This window comes from Palaemon carinicauda, chromosome 2 (genome assembly GCF_036898095.1).
Source record: "Palaemon carinicauda isolate YSFRI2023 chromosome 2, ASM3689809v2, whole genome shotgun sequence".
Taxonomy (NCBI): domain Eukaryota; kingdom Metazoa; phylum Arthropoda; class Malacostraca; order Decapoda; family Palaemonidae; genus Palaemon; species Palaemon carinicauda.
Window position 1 is genome coordinate 27280587 of NC_090726.1, and position 15000 is coordinate 27295586.

The 15000-nt window shown below is 34.4% G+C and overlaps 1 protein-coding gene across 1 annotated transcript in view; it reads right to left on the reverse strand.

Annotated features, from left to right (window-relative positions):
- LOC137615661 (glutamate receptor ionotropic, delta-2-like) overlaps window positions 1-15000 on the reverse strand; it is a 23500-nt gene that overhangs the window by 6807 nt on the left and 1693 nt on the right. The window contains exons 4-10 of the mRNA XM_068345463.1: window positions 14388-14545; window positions 12973-13166; window positions 8992-9222; window positions 5693-5820; window positions 4439-4560; window positions 2376-2604; window positions 611-756 (exon numbers count right to left, since the gene is read on the reverse strand). Of these exons, the coding sequence (XP_068201564.1) occupies window positions 611-756; window positions 2376-2604; window positions 4439-4560; window positions 5693-5820; window positions 8992-9222; window positions 12973-13166; window positions 14388-14545 (1208 nt within the window). The remainder of the gene's footprint in view (window positions 1-610; window positions 757-2375; window positions 2605-4438; window positions 4561-5692; window positions 5821-8991; window positions 9223-12972; window positions 13167-14387; window positions 14546-15000) is intronic.

Below are 15000 nucleotides of genomic sequence, written 5' to 3' on the forward strand. Positions count from 1 at the left end.
ATAAATGGGATCCTATGAAAAAGAATATGAGAGCAAATAATATTCTATAAATAGTACAAACATATAGGGTATTACTTGATTAGATCTGTTTGGAAGAGCAACTCTCTCTCTCTCTCTCTCTCTCTCTCTCTCTCTCTCTCTCTCTCTCTCTCTCTCTCTCTCTCTCTGCCATGTAAATGAATCTGGTACATGAAGCAAGTTTTTTTTTTTTTTCAAATATTGAATTTGAGGGTTAATATCATTGTAGGGTATTGTCGTATATTGTACAAAATATATTTTTTATCTTTACAAATACCTATATTCTACAACATGAATTTTACCCATTTTCAACTCAAATGCAGTTATTATCATACGAAAAAACCATTCGAATATTTTTGCAATGGTTGACATCAACCTTTCTATATTCACAAAATAGTATCTATTCGATGAGGGAAAATCTTTACGCTCCTCAGTATCAGTTAAATCAGCAAAAATTGTTTCATATCTCCTCTACTTAAATCAATGTTTATAAAATAGTGTTTATTCGATATAGAAAAACTTTATGTTCCTCATTATTAAGTAAATTAGCAAGAGCAGTTTCATGTGTGTCTCCTCTGGTTAAATGTCTCACCCTGAAAAGATATTCGTTGGTCGAGTCTGCCATAACGCCAATGGTATAGCCAGCTTTCACCGCTCTGGGTAAGTCTTCTAAAGAGTCAATTGGCTTTTCGTAGGAGGGAATAGCCAGGACAGCTGTCAGCATCCCTGAGTATAAAGCTGAAATAGTTTTCTAATTAATTCTCTTCTAAAATTTAATCAATATGAAAAATAAACTTATTATTTTTAAGTTTTGATTTATGGGTTTGATATTAATTTCTCTTCAACCATTCAGTGGAAAATGAATGTTGATTATACTTCGATTTGGTACGAAATCTCTCATGGTTATGAAATTATATTTAGGAAATATAAAATCTCATAAACAAGAATAGTTTTAAAATCATGAAATCTAGAACCTATATCTGAAAATCTAAATTCTTAAACCTGCTACCGTACGTATTTCCCTTCTTTGAATTAAATAAAAAGCAATACTGTAAATGTGACATAAATTAATTTACAATATCATTGATAATTGCCATGATTATCCTTGGTGCTAATGATAGAATTTATGTGTCCTGGTTTTAATCAGTACCATATTATTATTATTATTATTATTATTATTATTATTATTATTATTATTATTATTATTATTATTATTATTATTATTATTATTATTATTATTATTACTTGCTAGGCTACACCCTGAACTGGTAAAGCAGGATGCTAAAAGTCCAAGGATTCCAACAAGGAAAATGCCACAGTGAGGAAAAGAAATAAGGTAAAACTACAGGAGAAGTTTAAGAAAAATAATAACATTAAAATAAATCTTTCATATATAAACTATAAAAAACATGAAAGTAACAAGAGGATAAAAACTTCAAAATAGCAAAAGGAGGAGAAACAAGATAGAATAGTGTGCCTGGGTGTACCCTCGAACAAGAGATCTCTAACCCAAGACAGTGGGAGACCATTGTATAGAAGCTATGGCACTACCCAAGACTAGAGAACAATGGTTTGATTTTGGAGTGTCCTTTAAAGGACTAAGAGGAGTAAATCGATAAATATATATTGGAATCATCATGGTGAATTTAATTATGAAATATGGCAATAAAATGCTCAGATAAATATCTAAATATAGGAATCAAAATAAGACAGATTACTACTGTTGCATAAATAATCTAGATCAAACACAACTCGTGTCCGGTTAGCTTGTAGTGTTTTCATGCAAGCATCTACGATAGTACTGATTAGTATGAATAATTATTGTATCATTTTCGTTGAAAAGTTTGTGTTCAGTTTAATTAATTAGATCCTCCGTAGGCATTGTTTGTCATAAAGCATTTGTTCATTTAGGTTCAACATACTTCCATAAGAGCCTAAGGGTGATTTTTTATACATCTTATATAACAATGAACTTATGGAAACTGACCTCTATGTGTTACAGATCACAGAAATTCCAATCTTTGAAAGTGACAGAAGAACGTAATTTTGCCTCCTTTAATAAGTACTAAAAATACTAGCAATGATGAATATCCTGGATAAGCTTCTCTTTATATTTAAAGGCTATTTAGATCGATTATAATCTGATAACTACCAACACGAAATGAAAATATCGATTAATCATTGTTAAATCTTACACTTTGTGGCAGTCACTCACATTCAATGCAGCCTCTACTCTTTTTCTGGCAACCTTGCTTTATACTAACACAAAACATATGATCAAATCATAAGTATACTCGAGAAGATTGCTGTATACTAGATATTTCAGTTACACCTAATTTCATAATCAATAATCTTACCTGACACAATAAGGCAAAAGAAATACCATGACAGAAATATCAGTCTTTCCGGCCACTTCCGAGGATGAAGACGATTTCCTTGAACAACCAGATTCCTAAACATACTGAAGACGTAGTCTTGAGCTCTCCCAAGATGTGACGTTTCCTTACGATTGGCATCTAACGCATCCACAGTTAGGTAGGCCAGTAATCCTGTGACTATGGTTGCAGCCATGATGCACATCCATACCTGTATCAGACACGATGGAATCATCATTATAGTAATCTTAATAGTAGTGCATCATTATTATTATTTTTGCATTCCAAAGAATGTAGAAAAGCGAAGTGGAAACAACTTCCGTCTACTGCTAAAGAAAAATAATTGTGGCTCTGACAACCTAGTTACTTAATTATATACCTGGTGTTTAGTCACTTGCGGGGTAATACAGGGTGTGGAGTTATCAATCGCATTCTAGAATTATCCTTAGGGCAAAGGGATTGTCTGGGTATATTAGGACTGAGTACACTGCTTCTCCTAATTCTTGTTATGAATGTGGATGTAATGAAATTCAGATTTTATAACATTTAAGGTTTGTTCTCAAGTTGAGGAACCTGATCATGCCATGATTTCGTTAGTAAGTAAGACTGTATACTCTAAAGCAGACTGGAATGGCATTTTGGGTGATATTCTGCATTTGAATTGATCGCAATTGCATATAAGTATTCAGCCTGTTGTTCTCTTGAATGAAAATTAATAGGCGTAATACTACTCACAAGTTAAAATACCTAGTGAAAGACAACCTCTAGATTAATGATGATTTTAGACGTGCTCATTTAGAGAATCGGGAAACCTCTCATCTTTAGAAGGGTAACATATCATATTTGATTTGGAATAACTATACTCACATAAGTGCTCTTTCACAGAGAGTTTATGCTTCAAAAGAAAAGGAATACAATTATACCATAAATGAAACCCTTTCTGGATTGACCCAGGAACATAAGTGGTGGGCTACCGTTGAATCTACATTTTGGTATAGACATAATTGTTCCCTTGTTACTTAAACAAGATGGCTTTGTCACTCACTGACCAAAGGAATAGCCAACTCTTTCGGCTGATGTGTTTGATAGTAAGCAGAGAAATCAAAAGCTTGATCTTTCTCCTGCCACTTTTCATATGGCTAAACTAACTAGTTTAGCTTTTCGATCTCGTGAAATCAAAACACCCCTGACAGACCTTGATGTTTATTGGGGTGTAGACTCAAAGGGTAGTTTCCATTAGTTTTTATAAAATTAGAAAGAAGAGGTTCTTTTTGCACTTACTAGGGAATGGATAATGTTACTCCATCATGTAAAGGTGTTTGTGGTAGCTCTAGCCCTGCATATTACCGCCCAATTTCCATAGCTTTTACATTATCTAAACATTTTGGATATCTTTTGTCCAAATTTTTAAATAGGTATGCTAAAGGTAATCATCTGTTCCCTAGTCTGCAATTTGGCTTTTGGAAAGACCTTGAAACATGCAATGCCCTTCTTACTATTTTCAATACTGTATAGAAATTCTTTGATTATGGTCAGGAAGTTTGTGTGAATGGGGGTTGATTTTAGTGCTGCCTTTGTTTTCAAAGTCTAGCAGTTGGGACTAGGTGGGTCTTTTCTACATCATCATTGAAATTTCAAGTTCTATTGTAAAGAGTTATTCTTGATTGGAACAATAGTGAGTATAGGAATGTGGTAGTTCCTTAGATTTGTGTTCTTGTCCCATTACCTTTCCTGATATATACGCATGACGTGTGGTATGGACTAGAAAACAAGCCCGTTGCACATGGAGATGATGCTACTCTCTCTGCATAAATGTCATCTCATCAATGTAGAATATGACAGAATGCCAACAAATTTACTTGCTAAATATTCAACTTCAAATGAAAAGAGATTCCTGCTGATACATAATATTCATCTATATAGTTTACCAATAATTTTACTCATGCCTACAACATTGCACCTTTTTGGTTCAAACTTGATCTAGTTTCGAGCCATGAGAGATTATTTTAGAGAAAATAATGGCACACACACAAATAAAGCAATACCTGCAATGTAAAGGAAGACAGGACCGCTAATGCCCTGTTCTTCTGTTTGGGAGCTCTTGAGTAGATCTTGAGGAAACCACGGTAATACCCAATGGTGAAGTCAACGACTTCTTCTCTTTTCTCTGAAAATAGAATAAGACGTTTATTCAAAAATCACAAGTGAGATTGTATGAGTTAGGATATTCTTTTAATCTGATTATGTTTATCATGTGCATCTAGAATTATGTGCATATGAATAGATAGGACAAGAAATTTCTTTCATCAGCAAATAAAGATTGGTGTCCTTTTAGGTTTGATTATTTACATCCTTACTACAATAATAGTTTTCATCCAAGGAATCAACTACAAATAATATGAGTCGAAAATACCCTGATGCATATTACTGGCCCATTTAGAACAAATGTTATTTCCAAAGGTGGAAAATTTTGCAATTAACTTCAACCGGATAAACCTGCACTGAAAATTTCCCTTAAGGTACCCTGACACTTGCACGAATTTGTGGCACGCATTATCACGACTCGAGTCGTGAACTGGAGTGAACACGTCATGAACCTGTCGTGACATCATGGCATGTCGTGACGAGAATTTTGAAATGTTCAAAATTTTGGTCACGACAAAATTTTGTGAACGCGGCGTGAACTATGCGCGAACTGTTCGTGAACTCGCCGGGACGATGTGGGAAGTGCGCAAACTATGCTAAAACTATGCATGAACTCGTTGTAAACTCGCCGGGACAGTTTGTGTCAATGTGGACAGGTGAGCTGTGAGTCTGAGGTAATTTTCATTTTTTTTTTATTTTCCAGTTCGTGCCACGACTTGCCACGACAAATTCGTGGCAAAAAGTCGTGCAAGTGTCAGCCTGGCATTACACTCTACCCCGCTTTCACATCTTACTGCTTTTTCTCTACTACCCTCCACACTCAACAATGTTCTAATACTCTCCACATCGACCCTCGGATGTTCATGATATATGATGTGGTAGTCAGTCTATATATGCAAATGTATTGACTACATCAGTCAATGGTAACCTATTTATTACATCTACGAAGAATTGCATTTTTTCAGATCTATTTCCGATACTATTACTATTTATGGCATTTACTATTATAACTACTAAAACAGCGACATCCACTACTACTACCACTACTACTTCCTCATCTTCTTGTTCTTATTTGAAGGATGATAATAGTAGAACTATATATCTTCTACCACAACGGCAAATATTCTTACTTGGTACATTGCTAGTATTATTACCATTTATGGCGATGATTGTAATAGCCAAGTGAGCTTCGCGTCTCGCAACCATCCCAATCATGCCAGTCACTGTCCCATCAGGTTGGGGATATCCCCAAGCACCATCTGGCGGACGGACAACGCGATACCTGTTATAGAAGGTAAAATATAAATGTTGCTTATTAATTCTCAGTAATACCGCCAGGCATAATTTTATGGCTTGGCATATACCCCAAGGTATCATTTAACCAATGGACGATGTGACATCTCATATATGGTATAAGGTAGTATGTGAACGAACGTTGCCTGTATTTCAGTAATAACCCCTAAAATAATTCAGTACTTAGTACTTTCCTTATATAATTTCAGAAAATTGCCAATATTAGTGGCACAGTTAAAGAAAGAATTATAGAAAGTGGGTTTTAAGCTTTGCCGCACCATTAGATACTTGAAAGATGATAACAAAGATTCAATGTCGTCATCGTTTCTGATAAAGTGATGTCGCATTCAATTTTAGTGCGATTTTCCGAATATCGCAGGGTAAAATGACTCAAAGTTAATAATGTTGTTGGTTACACTAATGAAGTGATATTCATTTAAAGTTGAACTTCTCATAGTATAGAGTACTTGAAACGTTGCTAATTCTGTTGTATTTTTTGCCATCATGCTGTATAAATTTGAAAATGGTAGCTAATGGTGGTTGTATAATTGAAAACTTCATTTATATCAAAATTCTGCATAAAAGAATCATCATAATAATTTCATTTCATAACTGTAATAGTAATACTTTATCCGCCAATTACATTATTTTTATTCTGTATGGATAAATCCATTAGATTTAAAAAAAAAAAAAACATCGAAGTGCAAATACGCAGTGGAATTAAAACCAAAATAAGACTATTTTTTTTCTTTTTGTAAACAACATTACGCAAAATCCCCTGAACTAATGTCAGTGATATTTGGTGGACAAGTGCGTTATGACCCAAGGACAAATTCATTAGATTTTTAAGCTATGAGTAAAATGATCCTATTCTAGCATGGTGATGACATGTTCTCTACTGCGTACTTGTACTTTGATGTAGTTTATCCAAAATGGTACAGATTTATCCTTAGGTCATACCCAACATGATTATTTAGTATGGTCAAAATCGGTACTGTAGTTTTATGTGTAAAATTGTTCACAAACAAACAAGCAGACATGGATGAATACATATCATTCTCAAGAGGGAAAATAATTACTCTTATCTGTGTGCAGTCGGTCTCTATATTGTTAAATAAAATCGTAAAATATGAATTCATGATGACATAATCCTAAGCCTTTTCTTAAGTTTTTATACTAAGGCCCTTCAAGACAACCTGAATGTATATCCATGTTCTTTTTCTCGTGTCTTAAAATAATTTAGGGATTTCCTTAACAACAAATATGCTGAAACATATTGTGGCATTTTGTAAGACTTTTTAAACCCCCCAAACTATGAAGTGTTTTTGTAATATTTTCAAGTCTTTACTTTTTCGGGTCTTAAGATTTAGTGCGTAATCTTACACAATATTAGTCCTGACAATAATGACAATTACAGACATTAAAGCTAGTCGATTAATGTACGCGCACACACACACACACACACACACACACACACACACACATAAGATTCGGAATAATAGTATTCCTATATATAACTGTAAAACCTTTAAAATCGTTAATTAATGCTAGGAAGATGAAGCTAATTGAGATTTTTAGTTATTGGGCGTAAATTAATTCATTTATGTTCTTTAAGACTCTGATTAAATTATTACTTTATGTCGCATTTTACACACACACACACACACACACACACACACACACACACACACATATATATATATATATATATATATATATATATATATATATATATATATATATATATATATGTGTGTGTGTGTGTGTGTGTGTGTGTGTGTGTGTGTGTAAAATGCGACATAAAGTAATAATTTAATCAGAGTCTTAAAGAACATAAATGAATTAATTTACGCCCAATAACTAAAAATCTCAATTAGCTTCATCTTCCTAGCATTAATTAACGATTTTAAAGGTTTTACAGTTATATATAGGAATACTATTATTCCGAATCTTATTTCCCAGTTTTTTTTTTTAATGTATAATAATTATGAAAAAAAGTCCGAAATGAATAGTCAGAATCTGTAGCTTTGCAAGACATTTTTAACGAGGAATATTTTCGTACATTTCTTATCAGTTGGAAGCTAAATGTACACATAATTCAAGAAATGAGTAAATTATAGTTTACTGTTCCTCTCATGATGGGTTTCTCTCAATATAGCATATATTTTTAACAGCAATAGCAACAACAATAATAACAAAAAGGTAGGCTCCACTTTGAAGGGGTTCCAATCGTAAAAATATTTCCCAAAAATACACTAATCAAGACACGCTAATGAAATTTTCAGGCATTATTAGCACTATGATAAGGCATATCCTCTGTGAGTTTTATCATCCTACAGAAAAAATAAATTATTTTATGAATAAAAATGTGAAATCTGGGGCCATTGTACTAAATGTTATTTGGTGATCGGTGAGAAACTACTGTCTTGAATAGAAATTCGGTCTGTAGGCATGTTTGTATATCCACCTGGAACATGCACACAGAGTTTTATCAAAATCGAACAGTAAATAAGCACACAGCAAGAAAAAAAAAACGAGCAATAACTTTAGTGAAAGCCAAGCCGATGATGGAGCGATACCTAGAAATAAATATTCACCAAAAATTAAAATCTCGATTTAGGGACAAAACCTTCTTTGAGTTTGTAGTTATTATGTCACTTGATAGCCTAAAACATCCAAAAATTATATTATTTAAGGCATAAAAGAAGGACAAGCAAAGAAATACACCCCTCTCCTGGAAAAAAAAAAAGAAAAAAAAACGAGAAAAAGCGATTTTTTTCTGATGACACAGGAAAATTGGAGATAATCTCATAGTAACCCCTTGCCAAGTTTTCTTTGATGAAACTGATATTAGAAAATGACTTCGACCAATTTTTGAGAGATATACTATAAAAATTACACAATTACTAATGATATTTCTTATTTTTACTATGAACATAAGGCCTTGACGACCATGGGGCGCATTATAGAGGCTGGATATGAACTCTACACGTATCACAGTATTCTTCCAGGCCAATTGAAGACTTTTAGCAAAGAAAAAAAATTGGCAAAGATCAGCTCTCCAAAGTGGAGCCTACCCTTTTTAATTAATAGTAATAACATTCACGATAATAATAGCATCGACAGGAATTATAAATAAAAAATAATAATAACTACTTACGTGAAATTCAAAGCATAACTCAAGGTGTCTATTATCCTAACGTCAATGCCCTCTTTAGCTTCGTAGCTCCCGTCTGGGTACTGCTTCCCAAACGCAAAGAATGGCCACACATTCAAAGCTGTCACGGTCAGCATTCGTCCTTTCATATTGAGGTAAAGATGAAGGTCATCACGGATTAGTAGAGGGAGGAGTCTGCCTGAACTTCTGTCCCATAGTCCACGGTATGAAAACCTTAGAAGTAAAATATGTATTAAATGGTGGATTGCCGGTTTTAAATGCACATGAAGATAGAGCAATAATATTACTGCTTTATTCTTTCATAACACGAAACATAATAGCATAAATCGTTAACATATCTACGAGTACATTGATTGATAGTTTAATATTGATTTTCCGACAATTAGTTCGAAGGAAGAACTTTTTGTTCTATTGGGATGCATTATAATAATTTTTGGAGCATAAAACATTTGCTGCAAGTTTCAACTTTTGATGCTCTACTGATTCAACTACCCGATTAGGAAGATCAGTCCACATCTTGGTCACGGCTGGAATAAAACTTCTAGAATACTGTGTAGTATTGAGCCTTATTATTGAGAAGTCCTGACTTCAAGTTTGGAACGTTCACGTCATGACCTCTTTAATCCGTAAGGAGACCAGTCCTAACACTACACACCAATACAGATCAAACCATTGCAAGATAGTGGGTGGTAAAATAATAAACCTTCGGCCTGTTGACAATATAAAGATAATAATCAGCCACATAATCAGAGACTTTCCAGGCAGCAAAGCAAAGATTCTGGCTGAGATGCAGCCAGATATCCTGTACATAGAAGGAACTCGCCGAACATCCCACTTTTCCGGGAATGCACCTAGCTATTGATGTTGCTGGCATACATATGGCAGTACTATATTAATGAAAGACAAGTCCCTAGTAATGAGAAATGCTAAAATTCAAAATGGTCCCCCTGAAATCCTCAATGTGGAGACAGAAGACTTGAACGTCATATCTATATACAAACCTCCCAATGAACCATTTGAATGTCCCTCTACCTAAGACTTTCAAGAGAAAATGAATCTGATGATTGAGTATTTTAAGAGCCAAAGTACGAATTGGGGATATGGAGACGAGGATGCAAATGGAGAAAAGGTCATTTCATGGGCTCTGGAAAAGGTTGGAGGGTCATACTATTCCCCCAACATTCACCAACAGAAGATTGGGGAGGGAATCATATTCAGACCTTATATTCATCAATTCCACAGGTTTCATTCTCTCTACATGATCAGTTCTAGTACATATACCAAGGTCCCAGCACTGTCCAGTACAAATTGAATTTGACCAAGTAATAAGATCCAGGCAATCAAAATATCTCACAAGATTCAACTTGAGGAAAGCAATATGGACAGCCTTGAAGCCTTTACTGAAATGATTGAACAGTAAATTGACATCATACCACCTCAACCAAGTCATTATGAAGAATTTGTCAAACAATTATTGAAATCAGCTGAACAGAATATAACTAGAGGCTGCAGAAAGAAGTATATTCCTTAAATGATTGACCAAATTAAAGAACTGTATAAGAATTACATCTCCTCATACAATGAAGACATATTCAGCTTAGACACCATTGAAATGGTGAGCTAAGAGAATCAGCAACGATGTCATGACTTCCTAATAAACCTGGATATGATTCACAATAGTAACAAGCATGGTTAACTGCCAGAAAACTCAATTTCAAGAAGAGACCACCACAACGAGTAACAGATGTAAACTCCAATGAGAGCGCACATCAACTGATGATATATGACCGACCAAAAAACAAAGAATGGCGCCAAAGAAAGACACAACACACGGAGACGAAGGCAGCCCCATCAGATGGAAATGACATCTTCCCACCCTTTACCTTAAATGAACTGACGAAAGAAGTCGAATTGATAGAGTCAAACAAGGCAGCAGGAATAAATGGGATTTTGAATGAGTTCCTTAAACACCTCAGGCCAAAGGCACAACAGTGGATGATGACTCTCATTAATTCATGTATAAAAACAAAGAAATCACCCATGAGTTAAAACAAAAACAAAAGTAGGTGCCCTCCTGAAACTGAACAAAAATCCAACAAACCAAATGAGCTATAGACCTGTATCATTATTATGTACTCTGTGAACTTTAAGAGAGATTAAACTAAAAAGAATTTCAAATTCAGTAGACAACCTCCTCACCCCAGACCAGTTTGCTCTTGCTGTGGTTAGGTACTCAACCTAACCCAGTACATAGATGACAGGTTTGAACAGAGATAAATCACCGGAGGAGTGTTCATAGACTTAACAGCTACAGAGGACACTGTGATTCACAGAGGCCTACCTCTAAAACTATTCAAAACGTTGAAAAACTAGACTATAGTGGATATAATCCGAAGCCTCAAATAAAACCGCAAATTTCATGTAGAGATGAATGGCACTAAAAACTTATGGTAAGCACAAAAGAATGCCCCTCATGTCTCAGTCCTTGTGCCACTGCAATTCAATATAAATTCTAATGATCAACCCTGCCACATCAAATTTCTACAGATTCCTCTATACAGACGATCTATGGCTGACCACGTAAGCCACCACTTTTCCAGAAGTTGATACAAGACTATCTACTTCCCTAGAACAAATGGGGCAGTACTATGACGAGTGGTCCTTGAATCCAAACCCACTTAATACTCATGTATGTGCATTTCACCTGAGAAACAGAAGCAAATCGCAAACTCAAAATCCTCTGGCGTGGGGAGGCGCCGAAACATCACCAGTTTCCAGTGTACCGATGGGCAACTATGGAAAGAACTTTGTAATTTTTCTGCCCATCATCAAAAACTATAATGGAAGGTCGGTTCTCGTAATCCCCTGCTTTAAAAAAAAAAAAAAAAAAAAAAAAAAAAAAAAAAAAAAAAAAAAAAAAAAAAAAAAAAAAAATAGCTGTAACCCAGTGGGGAGCTAATGCTCACACACTAAGAACAACTGCCTTTGCCCTGCCCTATGCACCAACTGAGTACTGTTTACCAGTGTAGAACAAATCATTGCATGCTAAGAAAATAAATCCTATGATCAACGAGACATCTAGAATCATCACAAGGACACTTTGTCCCACTCCCATCAGCATCCTCTACAAAATTGCTGTTGTTGCCCCTCAATAAATCAGGAGGCATTTGAAAAAAAAATAAAAAATAAAATATCTTGGACTAGACACCCACTACATTCTCTCATGCCAGTTCTAAGTAGACTTATGTCAAGGAAGAGTTTTGCCACTGTGGAGGGACTTCCAGCCCAAATACCAGCACAGAATGATAGAATATATCAATAGAGGAACTTTATTAGGGGACTACACCCCAACAACGCAGTGCAGTACCTCAGTGAAGAAATTGCTAATGGGGCACTACTTCCGAGACGTGATTGGTGTGCCCTCAACAGAGCTAGAGCTTGAATGACCAGGACAGGGGACAATCGGATTAAATGGAGCCTTAAAACTGACCAGTTTTACAAATGTGGAGAAAATACCCAGACAATCACTCATAATCTCCGACCATGCCCACTGTCTCATAATCTGGACAAATCTGACCTAGTTAGAGTCAATGATTGAACGCTTCAATGGTCGACTGTTTATCATGATGAGCTATGAATTAAGCATAACCTTGATAGTTAAATACATACGTTTTCATAAATTCTTTCAAGAGAATAAGCGTTGGTAGTTTAGAATACTTCATTCATTTATTAAAATGATGAAAATATTTATATGGAAACAGCTTTGGAAACATTTAGCACTATCAACAAGACCGCAAGTAATAGTTTCATCACCACAAAATTTAGAATCAACAACAGCATAAGTAACAGGATTAAGAACAGGCACAGCTCGATTGGGGATGAAGGACAAATCTTTTTGTCTTGAACTCTCACACTGTAATAAAGACCCCATGAGAAAAAAAAGAAAAAAAAAATATCACTTACCCTGTGGCACCGTGGAGGGTGACATGGGAAGTAAACACATCGAAATAGACTTCTGGATTTTTGGAAATAATAGTTACTTGGGTACCTTCATTCAAGATACCATCTAGCCAGGAAATAACTCCGTCTCTTTCAGTTTCATCTTCCATAATAAGGAGCCATTTCACCAAGTGGCTCTCCAGGTGGAAATCTCGGATCTAGATAATATAAAATATTTCTGCATGAGCAAGTTCATAATATTCAATACAATATATAGAGTAGGTGCCTACAAATGCTTGGTATAGCTTGACAACTAACTGTATCAAACAGATAAGATGTAAAGTCACCCTCTGGTACGTTAATTATCTATAATACAATAGATATATTTCAGCATTAGTCAGTAAATATTCCTACATAAACCCATGTATTACGCTCGCACTCCCATTGGCATAATTTGGGATTTTGTAATATTAGAAAAATACGTCTATTTTAAACGCTTTTCTCTCATATGACAATCTTCGGTTGATGCTGTCAATCATAATCATTATAACTGAAGAAAAGGATGCAACTAATTCAAGTACTTTTAACACAGAAAGACTGATGTACATGAGGAGGAACATTTAGTAAATAGTAAAAAGAATGTAAATTATCTAACCATATTGCCAGTGGCTTTAGTAGTTAATTTCTCCAAAACTTTTATAATAAAGAGCCCTTGGCCATTCTTTTGGGAGCATCCACCTACCTACATACAGCTTTGGGAATTAACTATCACATTGCACCATATGCTGTGTAAAATAACTTTGCTTGAGGGACCATTTCCGAGATGATATAACTGGGAAACTTCATTCTGACCAGCGGAGTTTTGTAGAAAGTTAATTAGAAATTAAAGTTATTAAGTGTAAGGTAATGTGATTACGTGAAAGTCCATAAAATAAAGAAAAATTTCCACAAAGAACGAAGATGTGAGTTACTAATGTCTGCAAAGGAAATGTATTGAGAGAAATAGTAAACAGAAACTTTTAGAATTATTAGAAGGGAGTAAGGGAGCTTACAAGAAAAAAAATATTGAGTGGATAAAGGGAAAATATGTTGATGAGAATAAATGGGAACTATGAATTACGAAATATTAGGAGGGACATATTTTGTTTACGTTTTTGTATAAATATATGTTATGTTGCCAGTATGTGAGAAGATTAGTAGAGGAGCATTTGAATAAAGGACTTTACCATTGTCTGTTCAAAAACAGGACAAGAAAACTGACTTGTCTGGCGAAGACTAAATGAGAATTATTGAAAAAATTATTCAGCAACCCTTTTATTATGGACGGGAGTGTTGGATGCCAATTACAAATTATTAATAGAAAAATGTAAATGCAGAATAAAATTTATGCCTGAAAATGACATGAATGAGAGTCTGGGGAGACGTAGAACAAAGGTTACCTTTTGGAAAATATCCATAATATTCCGAGAGGCACATATAGTAAGCAGGAAAGTTGTTCCAGTCAAAGGTGTCAAGATCTGACGCAATGCCACGTTTCCTTCAAACTGGAACAGCGTCAGCCCCACTTTGACGTTCTTTGCGACGCCGTTTGCCGTCTCTATCCAGTTTGGGGATACAAAAATAAGTTTTAAATAAGTAGAGATATGGTAATCAATTGAAAATTATTCTAAAAATTAATTTCTACTTCTTTGGCAAATATATATATAGTTTTGTTGTTCATCTATATATATATATATATATATATATATATATATATATATATATATATATATATATATATATATATATATATATATATATATGTGGGTATATATATATATATATATATATATATATATGGGTATATATATATATATATATATATGGGTATATATATAGATATATATATATATATATATATATATATATATATATATATAATGGTAGGATGATTGATGCTTGTACTGATTTACTGTTAGGATGAATGATATTAAATCTGGTGACCGGCGAAAAATATTTAGGAGAAAAGCAAAAGTAATAATTAGTATCAACGCTCCACAGTTGAGAAACCCA